This window comes from Argentina anserina, chromosome 7 (genome assembly GCF_933775445.1).
Source record: "Argentina anserina chromosome 7, drPotAnse1.1, whole genome shotgun sequence".
Lineage (NCBI taxonomy): Eukaryota > Viridiplantae > Streptophyta > Magnoliopsida > Rosales > Rosaceae > Argentina > Argentina anserina.
This window is the reverse complement of record NC_065878.1, coordinates 10320476-10338280: the sequence shown is the minus strand read 5'-3', so window position 1 is coordinate 10338280 and position 17805 is coordinate 10320476. Positions and strand designations below refer to the sequence as shown.

The 17805-nt window shown below is 43.3% G+C and overlaps 3 protein-coding genes across 3 annotated transcripts; 1 reads left to right on the top strand and 2 right to left on the bottom strand.

Annotated features, from left to right (window-relative positions):
- Positions 1-378: 378 nt before the first annotated feature.
- On the top strand, positions 379-1724 carry LOC126803178 (cyclin-U4-1). Its single transcript, XM_050530946.1, has 2 exons — positions 379-785; positions 1300-1724. Exons 1-2 carry the CDS (start codon positions 451-453, stop codon positions 1574-1576), a joined length of 612 nt encoding a protein of 203 aa, XP_050386903.1. The 5' UTR covers positions 379-450; the 3' UTR covers positions 1577-1724.
- Positions 1725-4006: 2282 nt separating this feature from the next.
- LOC126803180 (uncharacterized) lies at positions 4007-4761 on the bottom strand. The gene has a single exon (XM_050530948.1). It carries the CDS (start codon positions 4725-4727, stop codon positions 4182-4184), a length of 546 nt encoding a protein of 181 aa, XP_050386905.1. The 5' UTR covers positions 4728-4761; the 3' UTR covers positions 4007-4181.
- Positions 4762-16807: 12046 nt separating this feature from the next.
- LOC126803177 (uncharacterized) lies at positions 16808-17794 on the bottom strand. Its single transcript, XM_050530945.1, has 2 exons — positions 17739-17794; positions 16808-17634 (listed from the first exon to the last, which is right to left on the bottom strand). Exons 1-2 carry the CDS (start codon positions 17757-17759, stop codon positions 17017-17019), a joined length of 639 nt encoding a protein of 212 aa, XP_050386902.1. The 5' UTR covers positions 17760-17794; the 3' UTR covers positions 16808-17016.
- Positions 17795-17805: the final 11 nt, after the last annotated feature.

Here is a 17805-nt window from a genome sequence, read left to right as displayed (position 1 = left end):
TCAGTACATTCTTTATTTGTACCTGCTTAACCAGAAAAAATCAATTTTCCGGTAAGTCACATAGCTAGACGCTTACAGTTTTTGGTTATGTAATTCTAATCAAAAGTTCAAATTTGGAGACAAATAAACAGCTGAAGATTGTAAGAGACAATTAACATAATGACATTAGCTGAACAAAAACTAAAGACAGTTTCTACTTGTTAATATTATGTGCGCTCTTACTTTCCTCTTGTTTGACCTCCCCTGAGTCCCCTCTACCATCACTGACCTTCTCTCATTTTCTTCAACTAAAGCAACATACAAAACAAAATTGAAAAAGTTACTGATAACTACCCTTATATATAATTCAACAGCAGCCTTATAGCTTAGCACCTGCCATATTCAAACACTTGAACACCAACAAAAACCCCTACACTTTGAAGCACCGAGACAAAACTTGCCATCATCTCAATGGCAGAGCTAGAGAACCCAATTGTGATGAACAAGGTCATCACATTCCTCTCTTCTTTGGTTCAGAGAGTAGCTGAGTCAAATGATCTCAATTCTCAGTTCCAAATACAGAAAGTTTCAGTCTTCCATGGTCTGACCAGACCAACAATTTCAATTCAGAGCTACCTAGAGAGGATCTTCAAGTATGCAAATTGCAGCCCTTCTTGCTTAATCGTTGCTTACGTGTATCTCGATCGGTTTACTCAGAAGCAGCCCTCCTTGCATATCAATTCGTTCAACGTTCATCGGTTGCTGATTACTAGTGTTATGGTGGCTGCAAAGTTCATGGATGATTTGTAAGTATCTGAACTTGAACTTATTACATGCATTCTGTCCATACAGCTTGGTTTTGGCTACAATATTATTTATGCATAGGAGCAGATTGAAACATATGCATTTGATGGATGCATTATCTGGTTTGTGATCTGCACAATAATGCATATGTTCTTGCTAAATTTTTTAAGTTTGAACCCTTTGCTTGCTTCAGATAGAGAAGTTGATTCATTGCTTAGTTTTAATTTTCAGAACAAATACACTTACTTTATATTGGAATAATCTTTTATTACAATAAGTGGTTGTTGAGTCTCCAACAGTGTTTTATCAGAAAATCCAACAAACTCCAGCAATGTTCTAATCTGGCTTTCCTAGTTATGGAGAGTCCACCGAGATGCACATGTTGACAAAACCATATAAAATTTGATAAACTCTGTGAAGTCTAAAATTAAATTATGTCTTTTTTGTTGATCCAAAAAATAGGGTTGTATAAATTCCATTGGTTTCTAATTTTGTTTATGGATGTTTTACATTCAGGTACTACAACAATGCTTATTATGCAAAAGTTGGAGGGATCAGCACAGCAGAGATGAATTTTCTTGAAGTGGATTTTTTATTTGGTTTGAGCTTCAACTTGAATGTGACTCCCACAACCTTCACCACCTACTGTTCCTACCTTCAAAGGGAAATGCTTATGTTGCAACCTCCTCTAGATTCAATAGATTTTTCTCTTAGTTTGGGGAAATCACTAAAGCTCCATTTGTGCTTTGATGAGGATGACCCCTCACATAAGCAACAGCAACTTGCTGTTTAGCTTTACAGGGAGATAACTCTTTCATAAAAGTAGTTGATGTAGTGAGTTTTTGTACTTTTCCAATATTATGGGTTGGCAAAATGAACATTAGGTTTCTATATGCACTTTTCTCTGTTGGTTTGGCTATTTGGATTTTATAACTGAGCTTCTTTGCATGTATATAAAGATGGGTGTTGAGAATTCCAGTCTGGAAAACAAAGCCTGTAATGATACTTTGTTCTTATCCATACATGTTGGATTCTTTGAACTATTTTGGTTGGCTATGCATGCCAACTTGGATATTTGATCACAATTTGGAAGGAAAATGAGTGGTGAATGCATAAAGCTAGCTATATAGCTTGGTATAGCCAGCAAGGTCAGGTAAATTACCAAAAGAACAATAGTGTGCAATATTGGAGGTATATTTGGTACTGACAGTTGGATTTGTTAGACAGTTGTACTGACCTTGAGAGGGGAACAAGAAACATGTGCTATCATGGTGCAATTCCTAGTTGGACAGATAGATGGATAAAAGAGAGTGAACTCTCTGGAACAAAATTTTTAACAAGAAAAATAGTTGGAACATCTGTAGATAATCCCCAAATTTCTGAGATTAAGATTCAAACACAGAAGTGCTCAAACTGCTACTACTGTAAGTTTGTAAAGGACAGTAGTCGAATTGTTGAATATTAGTAATTATATAATTCAAGGGTCATCTTAATGAAAATTTATCTAGTTTATGATGATATTTATAGAATTATAGATCAAATCTAAACAATTAAAAACAAGTTTGTCATAGACTGTCTGATATTTTGGTTCCCACTTGGTGTCGAAAGTGTATCATTAGCCTGTACCTCAAATTAGGATCAAAACAATATTGTAAATTATTACCAAATGTTTACCGACTAATGACTGTCATTACTCAGCAAAGCAAGTTTTTTGGGCCTTATCTTTAAAAAAAAAACATTGGGCCCAATTAAGGATCCATTTTAGAATCGTAAGTTTAACGATTAGGGTTCCAGCCCATATCAATTAACCATGGAGTTCTCTCAAACAACTATATGCTTACCCCTTGGAATACAATGGCCACGATACCGGTCAACCCAAAACCTTTCTCGAACTGATAGTAGGGCTGGGCACATACCGACCCGCGGCTCGAAACCGGCCGACCCACCCCGCTAAAATAAGGTTCGGTCACCGAACCGTAATAAAACAGTGGAAAAAAGCTAAAAGCCGAACCAGATTGAAAGAGGGTTAGGCTTTTAATCCGACCGACAAAAACCGACCCGCCTGAATATAAAAAACAGGGTATTTTTTAATGTGTTGTCTATTCCTTAATAGATGAGTTTTGTGTATAATGAACCTCACCACACTCAATCCCAACCTCTCATATAGATCTTCAACCCTAGGTTTTTCTTCCCAAATTAGGCCATATTCTTTAAGAATACATGATGCAAGTTATTGTCTTCCTCATTTTATTCGATTTAGGTTGGGTGATAGTTTGATTGTTGAATTTCATATAAGTTTAAGGTGTTTTATATCCTCCAAATTATAGATCTAGAGGGGATGAGATCATGAGATGACAATCTGGAAATTCTTGATGAAGATGATGTTGCGATGGTGGTTTGTGAAGAGTAGACAATCTGGAAATTCTTGATGAAGATGATGTTGCGATGGTGGTTTGTGAAGAGTAGAACTAGGAAGAGCATCGCCGATATTGCACCAATGGTTTTGGGGCGGATTTCTTGGCTAAGGAGGTCCGCACCAATGGTTTTGGTGCGGATTTTTATTTTTGCACAACTTTTCGATCGAATTTCCTCATTTCCACCGTCTAGTATCTAGATAATATTATGCCGATCATCTCTATAAAATTTCAGCTAATTTTGTGATCGTTAAGGCCCTCAAAATCGAAAAACAAATGCACTGACTGAATTCTGTCAAACATGAACCATTCATCTTTTTAACAGAAAAACACAATTTTGAGAGACTTAGCGATCACCAAATTGGCTGAAAATTTACAGAGATGATCTACATAATATTATCTAGATACTAGACGGTAGAGATGAGGAAACTCATTCGAAAAGTGGTGTAAAAATAGAAATCCGCACCAAAACCATTCGTGCGGACCTTCTTAGCCAAGAAACCATGTATATTTATAAACCAATTTCAAATCGACTTGCAAACGCTTTGTTGAGTATGTGAATTATACTCTGGTTTCTATCAAGCAACGTACAAAAGAGATGATGAGGACAGTGCGTATGATCAATGAATAGATTGGAATTACAAGAGAGATATAACATATCTTGAGTAGGGGATACATCTAAATTTTGTTCATTTTTGTTGTATATGTTCATGTCTTTTATTGAAAATGACATGCTAAAATAATGTAATTTGGACCGGGTACAATCAGACATGCATTCACCGGAATGACACGATAAGTCATTCTCTTGATCAAAATACCGATCTTATTGATACGAATACGATAACATAAGATTACTTTGAGAATCATACTCTTAGTTGGGGCTATTACATTGCAATTCCTATCTCCTCCATACTCTTAACGACTCTACTGATCTCATACTACTCACATTAAACTAATAGCGCGCATCCCCAACTAATGAGAAGCTTAGCAGTCGGAACATGGGTTTCGACAGGACCTAAGACCATGAACACAATGTTTATACTTCCTGCACAACTGATAGAAGAACCTCAGCACATAAGGCAACGCAGCAGTGAACAATATGTAACGGAACTTCACAGACTCGTTCGGGGTCACAGCAAATACAGCAGATCCATAAGTCACAATCATAGAAAGCGTGGCAATCATCACCTCAAAATGGAAAGGAAACCTATGAGTGAGCAATACGATGATGAAGATTGAACTCGAAAGAGCCAAGGTGTTTGATATCAAGAACACATAAAACGGCCCCTTGTGATTTGCATAAATGGCTCTTCCTGCTGTGTGACCATCGTCATCGTCTTGCCAAACACCTCCCGGAGGATTGACTCCGGCTTGGAACGTCACAGCAGTGATCAGTGCCGCAACTACTAGCAGAACATTACGGGCATCACCTGGTTTGTCAACTTCCTTGTCATATTCGAAGCTCGTGAACCAGCTCCACCCAGATTTCTTTGGAGGGTTCTCTTCTTGTTTTTGGGGTTTGCTATCCATTGATATCCTCTTTGAATCTAGTGAGCAATGAAGAGAGAATGACAGATGGTTGGTATATTTATACTCTGGACCCAACACCCAGTTTCTTCACCAATCATTCGTTTTTTCTATTTTCTTTTTCTCAACTTCATCAGTCTACTATTCGGTTCTACCGTGTAGGCTCTACTATCCCCAGTTAACCTGTTGTTTCGTAGAGATTCTGGAGAAACAACGAGGCAGAGTAGAGGAAGTAGCAATAATGGAGATTAGAAATACAAGATGGCCAAAAACATGTAAATTGATGAAGTCAATTATTGATATGAAAGAATGAGCTCAGTGGACTTGACCTGCTCAACAAATATGTGTATTGATGTTCTTTATGCGGTACTACCCTGTTAATTCTTCTTCACAACAATTTTTTGACTCATTAATTTTCTCTTTGCTCCTCAATACTAACTGAAAGCTCAGTGGAATCTGAAAATGAACCTCACCTACAAGGGGTTGAGACTAGAGATATGCAACGCGTTGATGTTACTGGCTTTTGTCTATTACTTAAACTATAGCACATTTGCAGGGTAGTTCGACAGAGATTTGAAAGTTATTGCCCTGGCCTCTCAGTTAGTATCAGATTTATTTTCCTACGTACATCTGTTTATAGGAAACGAACATTACGATTACATCATAAAAAATAAGACATTGTATATAGAATAAATGTCAGGGCCAATTATGAACAATAAGATATCACTTAAGAAGTTTAGATAAACGAAAACAAAAGATCTTTTATTAGAATAGCAGCCATGTATGTATGAATTATAGAGTATTAGTAGAAGAAGGTAAAGCTAGCTAGCATTCTCTGAAGTGTCTAGCTAGCATTCTCTGAAGTGTCTAGCTAGTATTGATTATTTGTGACCATGCACAACCGAATTTGACATTATTCTTCATCTTATATACTTACATGTGTGTGTGTGTGAAAGTACCATTTTAAATGCATTACATGTGTTTGTTGTCTTATTGATAATGTGAATTACGTTTCACTACTTGTTAATGTAGTATACTGCGCTATGTCAATACACTCCACTACTCATGCACTGACTACGCCGTGCTCCTTTCTCTCGTTCCTGACAAGTAGCACAAATGGTTAGGGTGGAGACCATGGCGGTATGGTTTTCAACTCTCCGATGCTAAGTCAGATAGATAGTAATTTCTGCAGAGTAACAGTAAGTGGTTTAGTTTGCTTACCTTATGAGGTCAAGGGTATGATCTTTTATGGTTGAGTTGAGGTAGATCATTCACTCATCCTCCGATGTGGGACTAAGTCCAGTTGAGGTGTTTTCTGGAGCTCCCTTTAAGATGCACGTGAGGGCGCGTCCATAGTCGGTTCGAGCCGTGAGGCGGCTCGTTACACAGCTGGTGTGGCTGGTTTCCTACCTGTATTGCGGGACTGGGTTACTTTGAGCCTAAGTGTGCTAATAGTCACGCTGAATATGGTTGGGCATAAGTCTATCCTAACAAGTCTCCCCAAGTTCCTAGTCTAGTAGGCAATTTCTTGACTCGGGAGTTAAAATTAAGCGTTTTGCCATAATCAGCGTTGCGGAGCCCATCAGACCTCACTCCAAGTCCCCCCCACTTTCCGGTCAAGGGATGCCGCCTCTCAGTTGTGCATGTTAATGGGGCGGTTGTTGAGTGTAATGTATCCATCATAACGTAGTGAACTGTACGTGTAGGACATCTTTGGGCGTTGTCGTTGAGCTTAGTGCGTCTGTCCTAGCATGGTGAATCATTACGCGTAGGACGTCTTAGGACGCTTTCTTTGAGCGTAGTGTGTCCGTCATAGCGTGGTGAATCTTTATGCGTAGGACGTCTTAGGACGCTTTCTTTGAGCGTAGTGCGTCTGTCATAGTGTAGCTAATTTTTACGCGTAGGACGTCTTTGGACGCTTTCTTTGAGCGTAGAGCGCCTGTCATAGCGTAGTAAATCTTTATGCGTAGGACGTCTTTCGACGCTGTCTTTAAGCATAGTGCGTCCGTCATAGCGTAGTAAATCTTTACGCATAGGACATCTTTAGATGCTTTCTTTGAGCGTAGTGTTTCCGTCATAGCGTAGTAAATCTTTATGTGTAGGACGTCTTTGGACACTTTCTTCGAGTGTTGTGACGTGACCCGGAAGAGGCGCTATTCGCACTGCGGGTGGCACGTAGCGTACATGCATTGGACGGTTCAATTTTGGGGAGGTGACGTTAGTGGCTGAGGCAGTTATTGCGTACGTTTTTGAGGCATCGCCCCAGTAACTCGTGCCACGTGGCGAGATCTGGGATGACGCCTTTCGGGTCAACGATTGTGATTCGGCTTATGCCTTTAGACATCAACGGCTGGCAATTGCCTGTGAGAGATCGACGGGTATGATCAAGTATAATCTCGTTCCTCCTTTGCTTTGGACCACATTTTTCGCCCTCAATCGGAACCTTGCTAGAGTTGGTGTGCAAATCGTTCTCCAAGGTATGTATCTGTCGAAACCCCTTATCCTTGTTTGCATGTTTTGGTAGGTTTTGGGTTGTGGGGTGATGCAGTGGGTTTTGGCCTTTGGTTTCCTTCAAAATTTATGTTTTTGGGTCTATTTGATATGTGGGGATGTGTTTTCCGGCTAGTTAAGGTGTTTTATGGGTGGTTGTCGATGAATGTCGCCTGAATCTGGGTTTGGTGTTTGTCCTATTTTTCGTGTTCTTCATGTTCTTCATTGCGGTACTATAGGCTAGACCTGATTGGCTCTCTAACTTCTAGGTTTAGATTGTTCGTGTTTGACTAGGGTGTTGCTTGCTATGGCGTAATGCCTAGGACAAATATACTAATTGACAGCGATTCTGCACCTGCAAGGGGGATTCGGTCCCCGTCGACATCGTCCGAATCTTTGACGAGTGAGTTGGAGGCTAATTACTTGAATCTATTGTGGCGTAGCAGAGGTAGTTCCTTGCGTAGTAGTAGTCGCGCCGCAGTCTTTGCGGATATGTTAGCCAATTGGGATAGTAGTGAGTCAGCAAATTCAATGGAGTCAGGCCATGAGGAAACATGGAGAGCGAAGTACATATGGTGCCAGACCAAGACCCAGGCGTGCGCGAGCGTATTACGAGTGCGTCTGGAACGTCTACGTCGAGTCAGGCATTAAGTCTAGTGCATGTATGGCGCTGGCTCGATGGCGGGGTGAAGAAGTCGGAAGTGGAGGAGCCGTAAGGGGTAGACCCTGCCGCAATGGTGAGATATGTGGAGGAGCTCAAACTGCCAAATACAGTCGTAGCATGGACCATTAAGGCGGATGAGTATGGATCGATGTTGCCTGAGGGGTACGCGCTGGTTAGTCCTTCCGTGTTGGCGGCTGGGAGTGGAGTTACCATTAGATCCGCAGCTGCAGTACTTGGTGGTAGAGTTTGATTTAGCCTTTGGCCAGGTAAGCTACAACATGTGGACGGTGATTCTCGACGTCTCCTCACTCTTCCATATGTCGGGATGCTAGTTTCTTACTATGGCGGAGGTACTCCACTTCTTTAGGATATACTACAACTAGCGCAACGGGAATGGAGGGACTGCGCGATTCGTCAAGCGGGATGAGCGTAGCGAGTTCCAAGTGTTGGAGAATTGGCCTTCCACGGAGACGGGTTGGTGAAAGAATAGCTTCATCATAGAGAGTGGGTGGGAGTACAAACGTATCCACGGGAAGAAGTATCTCCCGGAAGAGCGTATCCTCACACATTTTCAAGCTATTAACTGTAGGTGTCATGAGTTTGTTGATTGTTTGTTGCGTAATGGTTGTGTACTAATGTACGGTTATTTTTTTTTTGTGCAACGAGGAGAAGGTTGGCGTTATCATAACTTGAAGTCGAGCGTGTCAATCGTGAGACTATCAGAACGTGAAGGCATGCCCCGCCGCAGCGATGCGGAGCAAGTGGGGCAGATAGACTCCGATCCGCGGCTGGCAATGCCGGCAGAGTCGTTGGAGGGGAAGAAGAAGAAGAAGGTGATCGCCACACAGCGCAAGGCTAAGGTTGATGCCTCAAGCTCACCACCCGTGTTTGAGAATGTGGTCGATATGACGGTCGTACCACCGCAACCCAAGAGGAAAAAAAAACCACTCAGAAAGGGCCCTTGACTTTTACCGACTCCTGGGTGTATGAGGATCTCTCAGCCCTCGACCGCAGTCCTCTCAGCCAACTCGGTGCGGCAGACCTAGAGAAGTTGGTGCATATAGGCCAACATGCCGGGATCGGGGGACTGTGGCGGCCTGAGGGATCAGGTTTGGATGTGCGCAGTCCCTTAGGTCTGGCCACAACCAGGGAAGCGAAGCTGGTGTTTAACCTACTTGACGTGGAGCAGGAAGTCACGGATGAGCAACACTTGCTCGCTGAAGTGACGGAGTGGAATAGCGGGTACGCTACAAATGTTTTGCTACTAGAGAACGACATGGCTAATGCCCGAGCAAATCTAGAGAATGCAGCAAATCTACAAGAAGATCTGCGTTAAGAGGTTGCTCAGCGAGAGGTATCAGAATTTCTGGCACAACAGATGATTGCGGAGAGGGATGCGGCGAAGTCAGCTTTAACAAAAGCGGAGGATCTGCTTGAGAAGGTGACGGAGGAAGCGGCGGTCGAGAAAACACACGGAATTGAAAAGGCTTCGGCCAACGCAGTTGAAGCTTTCAAGACGTCACCAGAGATGATGAAATACCTGAAAGGGTATTATGTCGCGGTTGTGGGTGACATGGTGGTGCAACTCCAAGAGCTGGAGATGCTGGACCCAGCGGATTATGAGGTGCGGCTGAAGGAGAAAGGATTGGAGGCGCCACCCATGCCACATCAGGTAGTGCCACCCTTCTCGTAGCTGCCTTCTACTGCGGACGACGACGTGCATGAGGAAAATGGTAAGGGATTCTATGATTCTTCTTCTACCGGTTTATCTTGTGATAATGACAAGTTTGATTCTAATTTGGAGACTCTTTCTCCTACTCCTCCCTCGCAGAGCGCTAGGATGCACAGTCATCGCAAGGCGAACCGGGGCAAACGGCGGACTCAGATACTGGGCGAGCAAACGACACAACCTGAGCAATACAACGTAGTCCAAGCTGTGGGAGATGAGCGGGAAGAGAGTATATATGAATATATGGTGCTTGAGGAAGATTGATGCGGGCGAAATGGATGAACTCCCTTTGTACTCGATGCGCCCTCTTTAAGCATTTTTTCTTGTATTTATCTGGCTTTATCTGTAATGGGCCTTGTGCCATTCTGTTGATCAATTTAATGAACTAAAGCCCTTGGGCCTTCAAAGTTTCTCGTTTCCCTTGTGTTTGTTGCCGTAGCAAACATTGTGTGATTGTGCTATATACATATCGTTACACGCTCAATAGTATGAATAAAGAATTTGGTTGTCGTAATGCGTCAGTGTGTACTGGTGTAATAAGAATCAATGGTTTGAAAAATTCCTCATTTCATTAATAGCTTGGCCATAGTCGAACATTTACAAAAATAACTTTGGTAGTGTGCCATAAGTACTTAAAACAGTCCAAGTGCCTAAGTGTTGTGCTACGCGCGAACCTTTAATTGTAGTAGTACTTAAGTTGTTCCATATTCTAAGGGTGGGCTAGTCTTTCTCCGTACTTGTCTTCCAGATAGTACATGTTGGGCGCAATGATCTCCACAACCTTATATGGTGTTTCCCATATCGGGTGTAGTCCGGTAACCTTTGTTTGAACTTTCTTTAGGTCCTTGTCTCTGAGCTGAAGTGTTCGGCTCTTCATCCGAGAATTGTAGAAGCGTGCCACGCGGTACTTGTTCAACATGTTATGGTGGTGCGCTACAATGTGTTTCTCTTCCAAGAGATCTTTGTCTAGTTGATGTTCTCCAAATTAGTCTCGGGTTCAAACAGTGTAACCTATTGTGTTGGTTGGATCACTTCGATGGGGAGTACTACCTCTGTGCCATACATTAGACAGAAGGGTGTTTGGCCCATGACCTCTGTTGGTGTGGTTTGGATTGCCCATAATGTTTCGTCAAGCTTCTTCGGTGAAAGCCCATTTGCATCATCCAACTTCTTCCTTAGGAGACCTCTGATGAGTTTGTTGGCGGCCTCCACTTGCCCATTAGTTTTGAGGTGCGTGACTGAGGTAAATTTAAGCGTAGTCCCCTTTGCTTTGTACCACGTGATTAGGAGGACATTATTGAAATACGTGCCATTGTCTGTGATGATGGACTCCGACGTACCATGGTGGTAAAAGATATTACATTGTAGGAAACGTTGGACCTTTTCAGTTGTTATTGCGGCCATGGGTGCAGCTTCAATCCTTTTAGAGTGATAGTCGATGCACACGATGACCCACTTGAACTGGCATTTTCCGACGGGAAGTGGGCCGATCAAATCTATGCCCCAGAGGCAGTTTATCCATGGGCTGCTATGTATGATGGTGGTTCTGAGGGTTGTCGTGGTGTAGGTCCATGTATCTGACATTGGTGGTAAGATCTTGCTAACTCTTGTGCTTCAGCGGCAAGTGTGGGCCAGTAATAGCCTGTCCACAGTGTCTTTTCGGGTTGTGCGAAACTGCCATAGTGATTACCGCAGTCACCACTGTGAATCTCTTGCAAGATCTGTTTGCGTTCTTCAATTGTGACACATCTTATGTTGGCGTTTAGAAGGCCTTGGCAATATAGTATGCCGTTTTGCAAGTGGTATCTCACCACGCGCCTCCTTAGCTATCTTACGGCATCCTTGTCCTCGGGTAGCTTGCCATCACGTTTAAAGGCTACGATCTCATCCATCCACTAGCCTTGTTGTTGTTCTACCTGGCATATCTCCTGTAAGGTCGAAGGATGGAAGAGCACTTCGATGCTGGTATCTTTATGGCACTGATGTGGCTGCGCCGTGGCAAACCTTGCTAAGGAGTCCGTCATTATGTTACTGGCCCTCGGGATTTGGGTGATGTGATAGAATTCAAATAATTTCAATAGTGTCTTGACGTATGTCAAGTAAGCCTCTAATTGCTCATTTTTAGCGGTGAAAAACCCGGTGACTTGATTGAATACCAGCTGAGAGTCACCAAATGTGTTGATACTCGTTGCGCCCGTGCTTAGGGCCAACTGTAGTCCTACGATCAGTGCCTCGTACTCCGCTACCTTATTAGATGTAATAAAGTTGAACTTGAGAGCGTACTCCAGCTCCAGTCCCCCCGGTCCGCTCAGTATGATACATGTACCGCTAGACTTGGCATAGCTGTAACCGTCCACATGTAAGCTCCATGGGGGTGGTGTTCGTCATGACACCGCTCGGTGCTGTAACGGAATTAACTGTATCGGTCTCTTCTCGGGGAATCATTTATGCAATAAAATCTGCTACAACCTGGCCCTTTATTACGGGTCGTGGCTTGTACTTAATGTCAAATTTTGTCAACTCAACAGCCCACTTGCTGAGTCACCCGGAGTGCTCTAGATTCTACAGTACTTGTTTGAGAGGCTGGTTTGTAAGCATGTGGATACTGTGAGCTTGAAAGTAATGCCGCAGGGGTCTAGCTGCAACGATGAGTGCGAGGGCTAACTGTTCCAGTGTCGGGTATCTTGTCTCTGGACTAGTGCACTGCTAACCGCGGTTGTGGATACTGCAAGGTAAAGATATAGTGGTTCACCTGGCTTCGGGGTTGACAAATGGTACTACGACAAGGTAATCTTTTAGCCCCTGAAAGGCTTCTTGACAATCAGGTGTCCACTCAATAAATTTGCTCTTGGAACACTTTGATAGTTTGAAGAATGGTTCACATTTGTCGGTCAGCCTTGAGATAAATCGTGATAACGCCACAAGTCTCCCCTGAAGGGCCTCCACATACTTCTTAAGCACTTGGTTGTGCCATGTCCAGAATAATCTACACTTTGTCCGGGTTTGCCACTATACCGCGTTGGCTAACGATATAGCCCATGAACTTGCTTGTCATTACGCCGAAAAAAATACTTTTGTGGATTCAGCCGCATCGTGTATTGTTTAAGCACGTTGAAGATGATTCTGAGGTTAGCCACATGGTCCTCAGCTTTGACGCTTTTGGCCAACATATCGTCTACATAGACTTTGATCTCAGTGTCAATGTGTTTATCGAACATTTGCGTAACACAGCGTACGTATGTAGCCTCTGCATTCTTTAACCCAAAGGGCATGACATTGTAGCAATAAAGGCATATATCCGTAACAAAGGTCGTAGCTTCTTGATCCGCAGGGTTCATGCGTATCTGGTTGTATCCAGAGTAGGCATTTATCATGCTTAGCAACTCATGACCTACTGTTGCATCAATTAGTTGGTCAATTCTGGGTAGAGGGAAGCTGTCTTTAGGACATGCTTTGTTCACATTCTTGTAATCCACACACATTTGCCATTTTCCATTGGTTTTACGGACCATGACACAGTTTGAAATCCACTCTGGGTACTGGACCTCTCTAATGAACTTCATGCTCTTCAACTTGTCTACCTCTTGTCGTATCGCGATACTTTTTTCGTCATCAAAGTTGCGACGCTTCTGTTTGACTGGATATGTGGAAGGTTTTATGTGTAGTTCGTGTGTGATGATGTCAGGCATATCCTCGTATGACCATGCAAATACTTCCATGCTCTCTCCCAAGATGTTGGTTAGATCCTTTTCTATTGCAGGGCTAAGGGTAGCGCCATTCTTGATCTTTCGCTCTGGGTGGTGTGGGAAGGGTGTGATGCTCCTCAAAGAAGATTTGGGATTCACCGGTGTCTTGGCTTTGTAAGGCGTAGTATTTTTCTTACCCTTACTCTTTGTGACTTCACCGTCTCTCGCATCAATAACTTTGTCGGTTAAGTTTGCTGCGGCATGTAGCATTAAGATTTTCCTGCCTGTTGCACGTGCGCCTGACTGCGCATGCTTGGTACTCCTTCGCCACGGACTGTGATCCCCGGACTGCTCTGTTCCGTTTGGGGTTGGGAACTTGATGAGCATCATGTATCCTGCCATGAAGGTTCACATTCGGTTGAGGGATAGGCCAATTGATTATCCCCTTGTAAGAATTGTAGGCATCGACTACGATGAACTCAACTTCGAAACAGACTGTGCATGGCGCAGTTCCAATGCATACTTTCATGTAGTCTGAGCCCAGAGGTTGCGTTATGTCTCCGTAAAATCTGATCAGTGGTTCGTGGTCCTGTACTAACTTCTCACCACTACGCTCCATCTTTTCATAGCATCCCTTGAAGAGAACATTAACTTCGGATCCCGTATCGATCATCATTTTGCTCACGTCCCACTGTCCACCCAAGACTGCATCTATGAGGAATGTGTCGTCGTTGAGTAAAGAGATGCCGATTTTCTCCTCTTCAGTGAAGGTGATTTGTTTCCATCATTCCTTCTGCCTTTTGGTGTTTCCCCCCACTTTTTTGCCCGGTTGGACATGCTTGTTAACCCTCAATTACATTGATGCGGCGTTTGTTTTCAACCGCTGCCACAACGTTCTATTGTGCTCTTGGATGCACCTCCCTAACTCTCATATCATCGTTGGCTCTCATTTCGCGGAGGGTTCTACAATCATTTATGTTATGGCTCCTATTCTCATGGAGCTTGCACCACTTATCAGTATCTGCCTCGGCTGGAGGGTGTTATGGTCTCCCTGGCTTTCTCAATGTCTCATTGTGTTTGTCGAAAAATTCTTCAAGGGTTTCTCATCTCAGTGGTGTCCGGTCACCGCGGTGACCCATCGCGTTAACTTGACGAAAGTCTCTGTTGTCACGGTGCTCGCCGCCCAGCCTTTTGTGTTTATCCCAGCACCCCTGCCGATCATGAGTACGCTCTTTTTGAAGATTTTATTGTTGCCAGTCCCTCTTCCTTCCTTTATTACTGTCCTCATTGCCAGGAAAAAGCTCGCGTTGTATAAGGACCGTGCATGGAAGTACGGACGACTCCGTCACACTACTTTTATCTGATGGCATGGGTGTTCTCTTCTGCTCATATGTGACATACTCTACTTGAGCATACCATAACACCTCTATCATGATTTCATCATAGGCGGCGTCACGCATCCGTGGGTCCACGTTTATGTGGAGCATGAAATTCTCAGACCGTAGTCTCTCCCTGAATGCAGCCAGAGCAAGTGTTTTGTTGAAGTTGCGGCATTTGAATGCGGTTGTCTGCCATCTCATGACAAAAGCACCTAGAGTCTCTACTTTCCTGCTTCACCTAGAACAAGCCATCCGTGGTGTGCGCTGCGCCAACCATGGGGATGAACCGGTTAAGCAACTTTGTGGTCAACTGTGCAAACGAGTCCTTGGAATTTGCTGGCTGCTTGAAAAAACAATTCATGGCGTCAACATCCAATGTCTCGCTCAACATGTGGCAGAGTGTGGTGTAATCGAATTCTCTACTGGCAGTGACTTTCTTGAAATTGTCGATATGCCAGAATGGGTCTCCCTCACCCGTGTACAAAGTTATCTTTGGGCTCTTTGACTGTGGTAGGCGCACAATGTTCATGATGCGCGTGATAAAGGGACCTGGCCCGCCTGCGAATACTGGTTGGCAACGTGGATTGGCGTCCCGCTGCTCTATGGCAGTCAGCCGCTGTAATATTAAGGCCAGCGTGGGGTCTGGACTGTGCTAGCAGTGTGGGGTCGTAAGCGGGAAGCTACGCTCATACTCCCTTTCTCATGGTTACGAATGTGCTTGGGGGATGGATGCCATTTCCTAGAAAGCTCGAAGGGGGTTAAGCTAATGATCAGATTAACTTGGTCTCGCCCTTTTGATTGCGCGTTGTGACTCCTCTTGTTGTCGACTGCGTTCAGCCCTTACTAATTGCGCTCTCATCTTTTTAAGTTCGGCTTGTAAAGTTGCAGCCTTCTCGCGCTCGATCGCCTCTCACTGCTTACTCTCGGCAAGGTCATTTGCCATGTCTGCCAATCTTGCAGCGGCCACAGGGTCGGGCGTCGCACTAGTGCTCGTAACAGTCCCAGTGGGGGGGGGGGGAGGATAATGAGATCGTTTGTGGAGGGTAAGGGATGGTTTAAACTAAAGTCTGTGATGTCCTCCATGTGACCATCACCCGGGTTGCATGTGTATCACAGGAACGTTTTGCATGTGATGTCCTCCAGCTCATTTTGAAATGCAATTGCTTTGCGAGGTGTTGCATGTGTATCACGGGAACTTTTTGTCACGGTTTCCCATAGACGGTGCCAATGTTAATGTAGTATACATGCACTGACTACGCCGTGTTCCTTGCTCTCGTTCCTTATGAAGTCAAGGGTTTGACTTTTTATGGTTGAGTTGATGTAGATTATTCACTCATCCTCCGATGTGTGACTAAGTCTAGTTGATGTGTTTTTTTTAGCTCCCTTTGAGATGCGCATGAGGGCGCGTCCGTAGTTGGTTCGAGCTGCGGGGCAGCTCGTTACACAATTAGTGTAGCTGGCTTTCTGCCTGTACTGTAAAACTAGGTTACTTTTGAGCTTAAATGTGCTAATAGTCACGCTAAATATGGCCGAACATAAGCATATGCCAACACTACTGTTGCATGATAAGTCCATGCTACAAGAATGACATATACCAATAGTCCATTAGTCCAATACCATATCAGCATATTAATCGGCCAGGAAGATAGGAAATTTACTGATCTCACATGATTTAGATTTGATCCATCTTTATAACCTCCTCTTCTCGTCATTCATCGCAGCTCCGGTTGTCGTTGTACTATTACAGTCAAATATATAGAGGAGTCAATTCGTTTCTGGAATGGGGAAAGGCACCTTATATCCGTAATTGCATATATAATTATAATAACTACTGTGATAAGCATTTAATGCGCATAAGGATTTGACTAATGATTTATCAACAAACTGGTGTGGTAGTAAAATTTTAGATGAGAACAATCCTCAACTATAATCACAAGTGAAGTTTAGTATTTTCATAAGCTGTCACCATATGTTAGTGATCAAGAATTTTATTTTAGAGCTCAGTGTGTGAATTGTAGATTTGTTTTAGTAGCAGCCAAATTGTGATTGAAACTATTTCATGATACAGCCAATAAAGAGTACCCGTTCATATATTTAGTAAAAAAAATGATTCAGCCAATAAAGAGTACCTCTGCATATATTTAGTAAAAAAAAATCTGTGCAATATGTGCTTCGGCTGTAAACTCGTTAGGATGTTAGCAACCGGAACAAAGATTTCGACACCTAAAATAAAGATTACGTTTTTACTCGAACTTAAAACAAGAACAAGGAAGAGCAGCGGAAAACGAAACGAAGATAATTTATTCTAATATAGTTATTCATTTTCCAACAAACGAGAATTGTGTTACAATCGACCCGCAGCGATAACTTCCTCGAGAACAGGCGGAGTTGAAGAAAAATAAGCATCACAAGGTTGAGTCTCTAATGCCCAAAGAGCCAACTCTTTAGCAGCTTCATTACATTCACGAGCGGTGTGAGTGAAGGAACAACCTGGTAATTGCACAAACAAGTTTTCAATATCTTCATAAATAGGTCTTAGTCGCAGATGAGATGACGACGGAGATGAGGCTGCCTGCACCAACTGAAGTGACTCTGTCTCAAACTTGACAGGGAAGAGACCATGATCAAGCACAAGGCGGCAAGCCATAAGCCCTGCAATGGCTTCAATATGCGCTGGAGATGAAACTTGAGCAATACTGCAGGCTGTCCCGGAATGAAAATTACCATGCCAATCTCTTACCACAATCCCTACACCACCTGACATCGTGTTAGGATCAAAAGCTCCATCTAAGCAAACACTTAGCCACCCAGGTGGAGGCTTCTTCCAAGTACTAGAACGCATGCGACACGGTTTGCCAATAGGAATTTTTGCTCTCAAGTGATTATCTAACCAAACTTGTGCACCGAGTAAGATTTCTAGAGGGAGACATTGGCAAGGTTGGGATTGCTGATCATTACGTGCCTTCAAAATGAACCAAAGTAACAGAATCAACTTGTTAAACCGAGGAGTTGATAAATTCTTCATCATCATAGAAAATTCAGAATATTAAGCACAGAGGAGGATACCGAGCAGAACAGCTGCTTCATCAATAATTTGCTTAGTCTTTCATAAGAAACAAAGACTTCAGACTCT

Bases quoted from the DNA above. Each gene is read 5' to 3' on its own strand.
- LOC126803178 (XM_050530946.1), top strand. From the start codon at position 451: ATGGCAGAGCTAGAGAACCCAATTGTGATGAACAAGGTCATCACATTC. The intron at 786-1,299 runs GTAAGTATCTGA...TTTTACATTCAG, and splicing joins GCAAAGTTCATGGATGATTT to GTACTACAACAATGCTTATT.
- LOC126803180 (XM_050530948.1), bottom strand. From the start codon at position 4,727: ATGGATAGCAAACCCCAAAAACAAGAAGAGAACCCTCCAAAGAAATCT.
- LOC126803177 (XM_050530945.1), bottom strand. From the start codon at position 17,759: ATGAAGCAGCTGTTCTGCTCG. The intron at 17,635-17,738 runs GTATCCTCCTCT...TTCATTTTGAAG, and splicing joins TGAAGCAGCTGTTCTGCTCG to GCACGTAATGATCAGCAATC.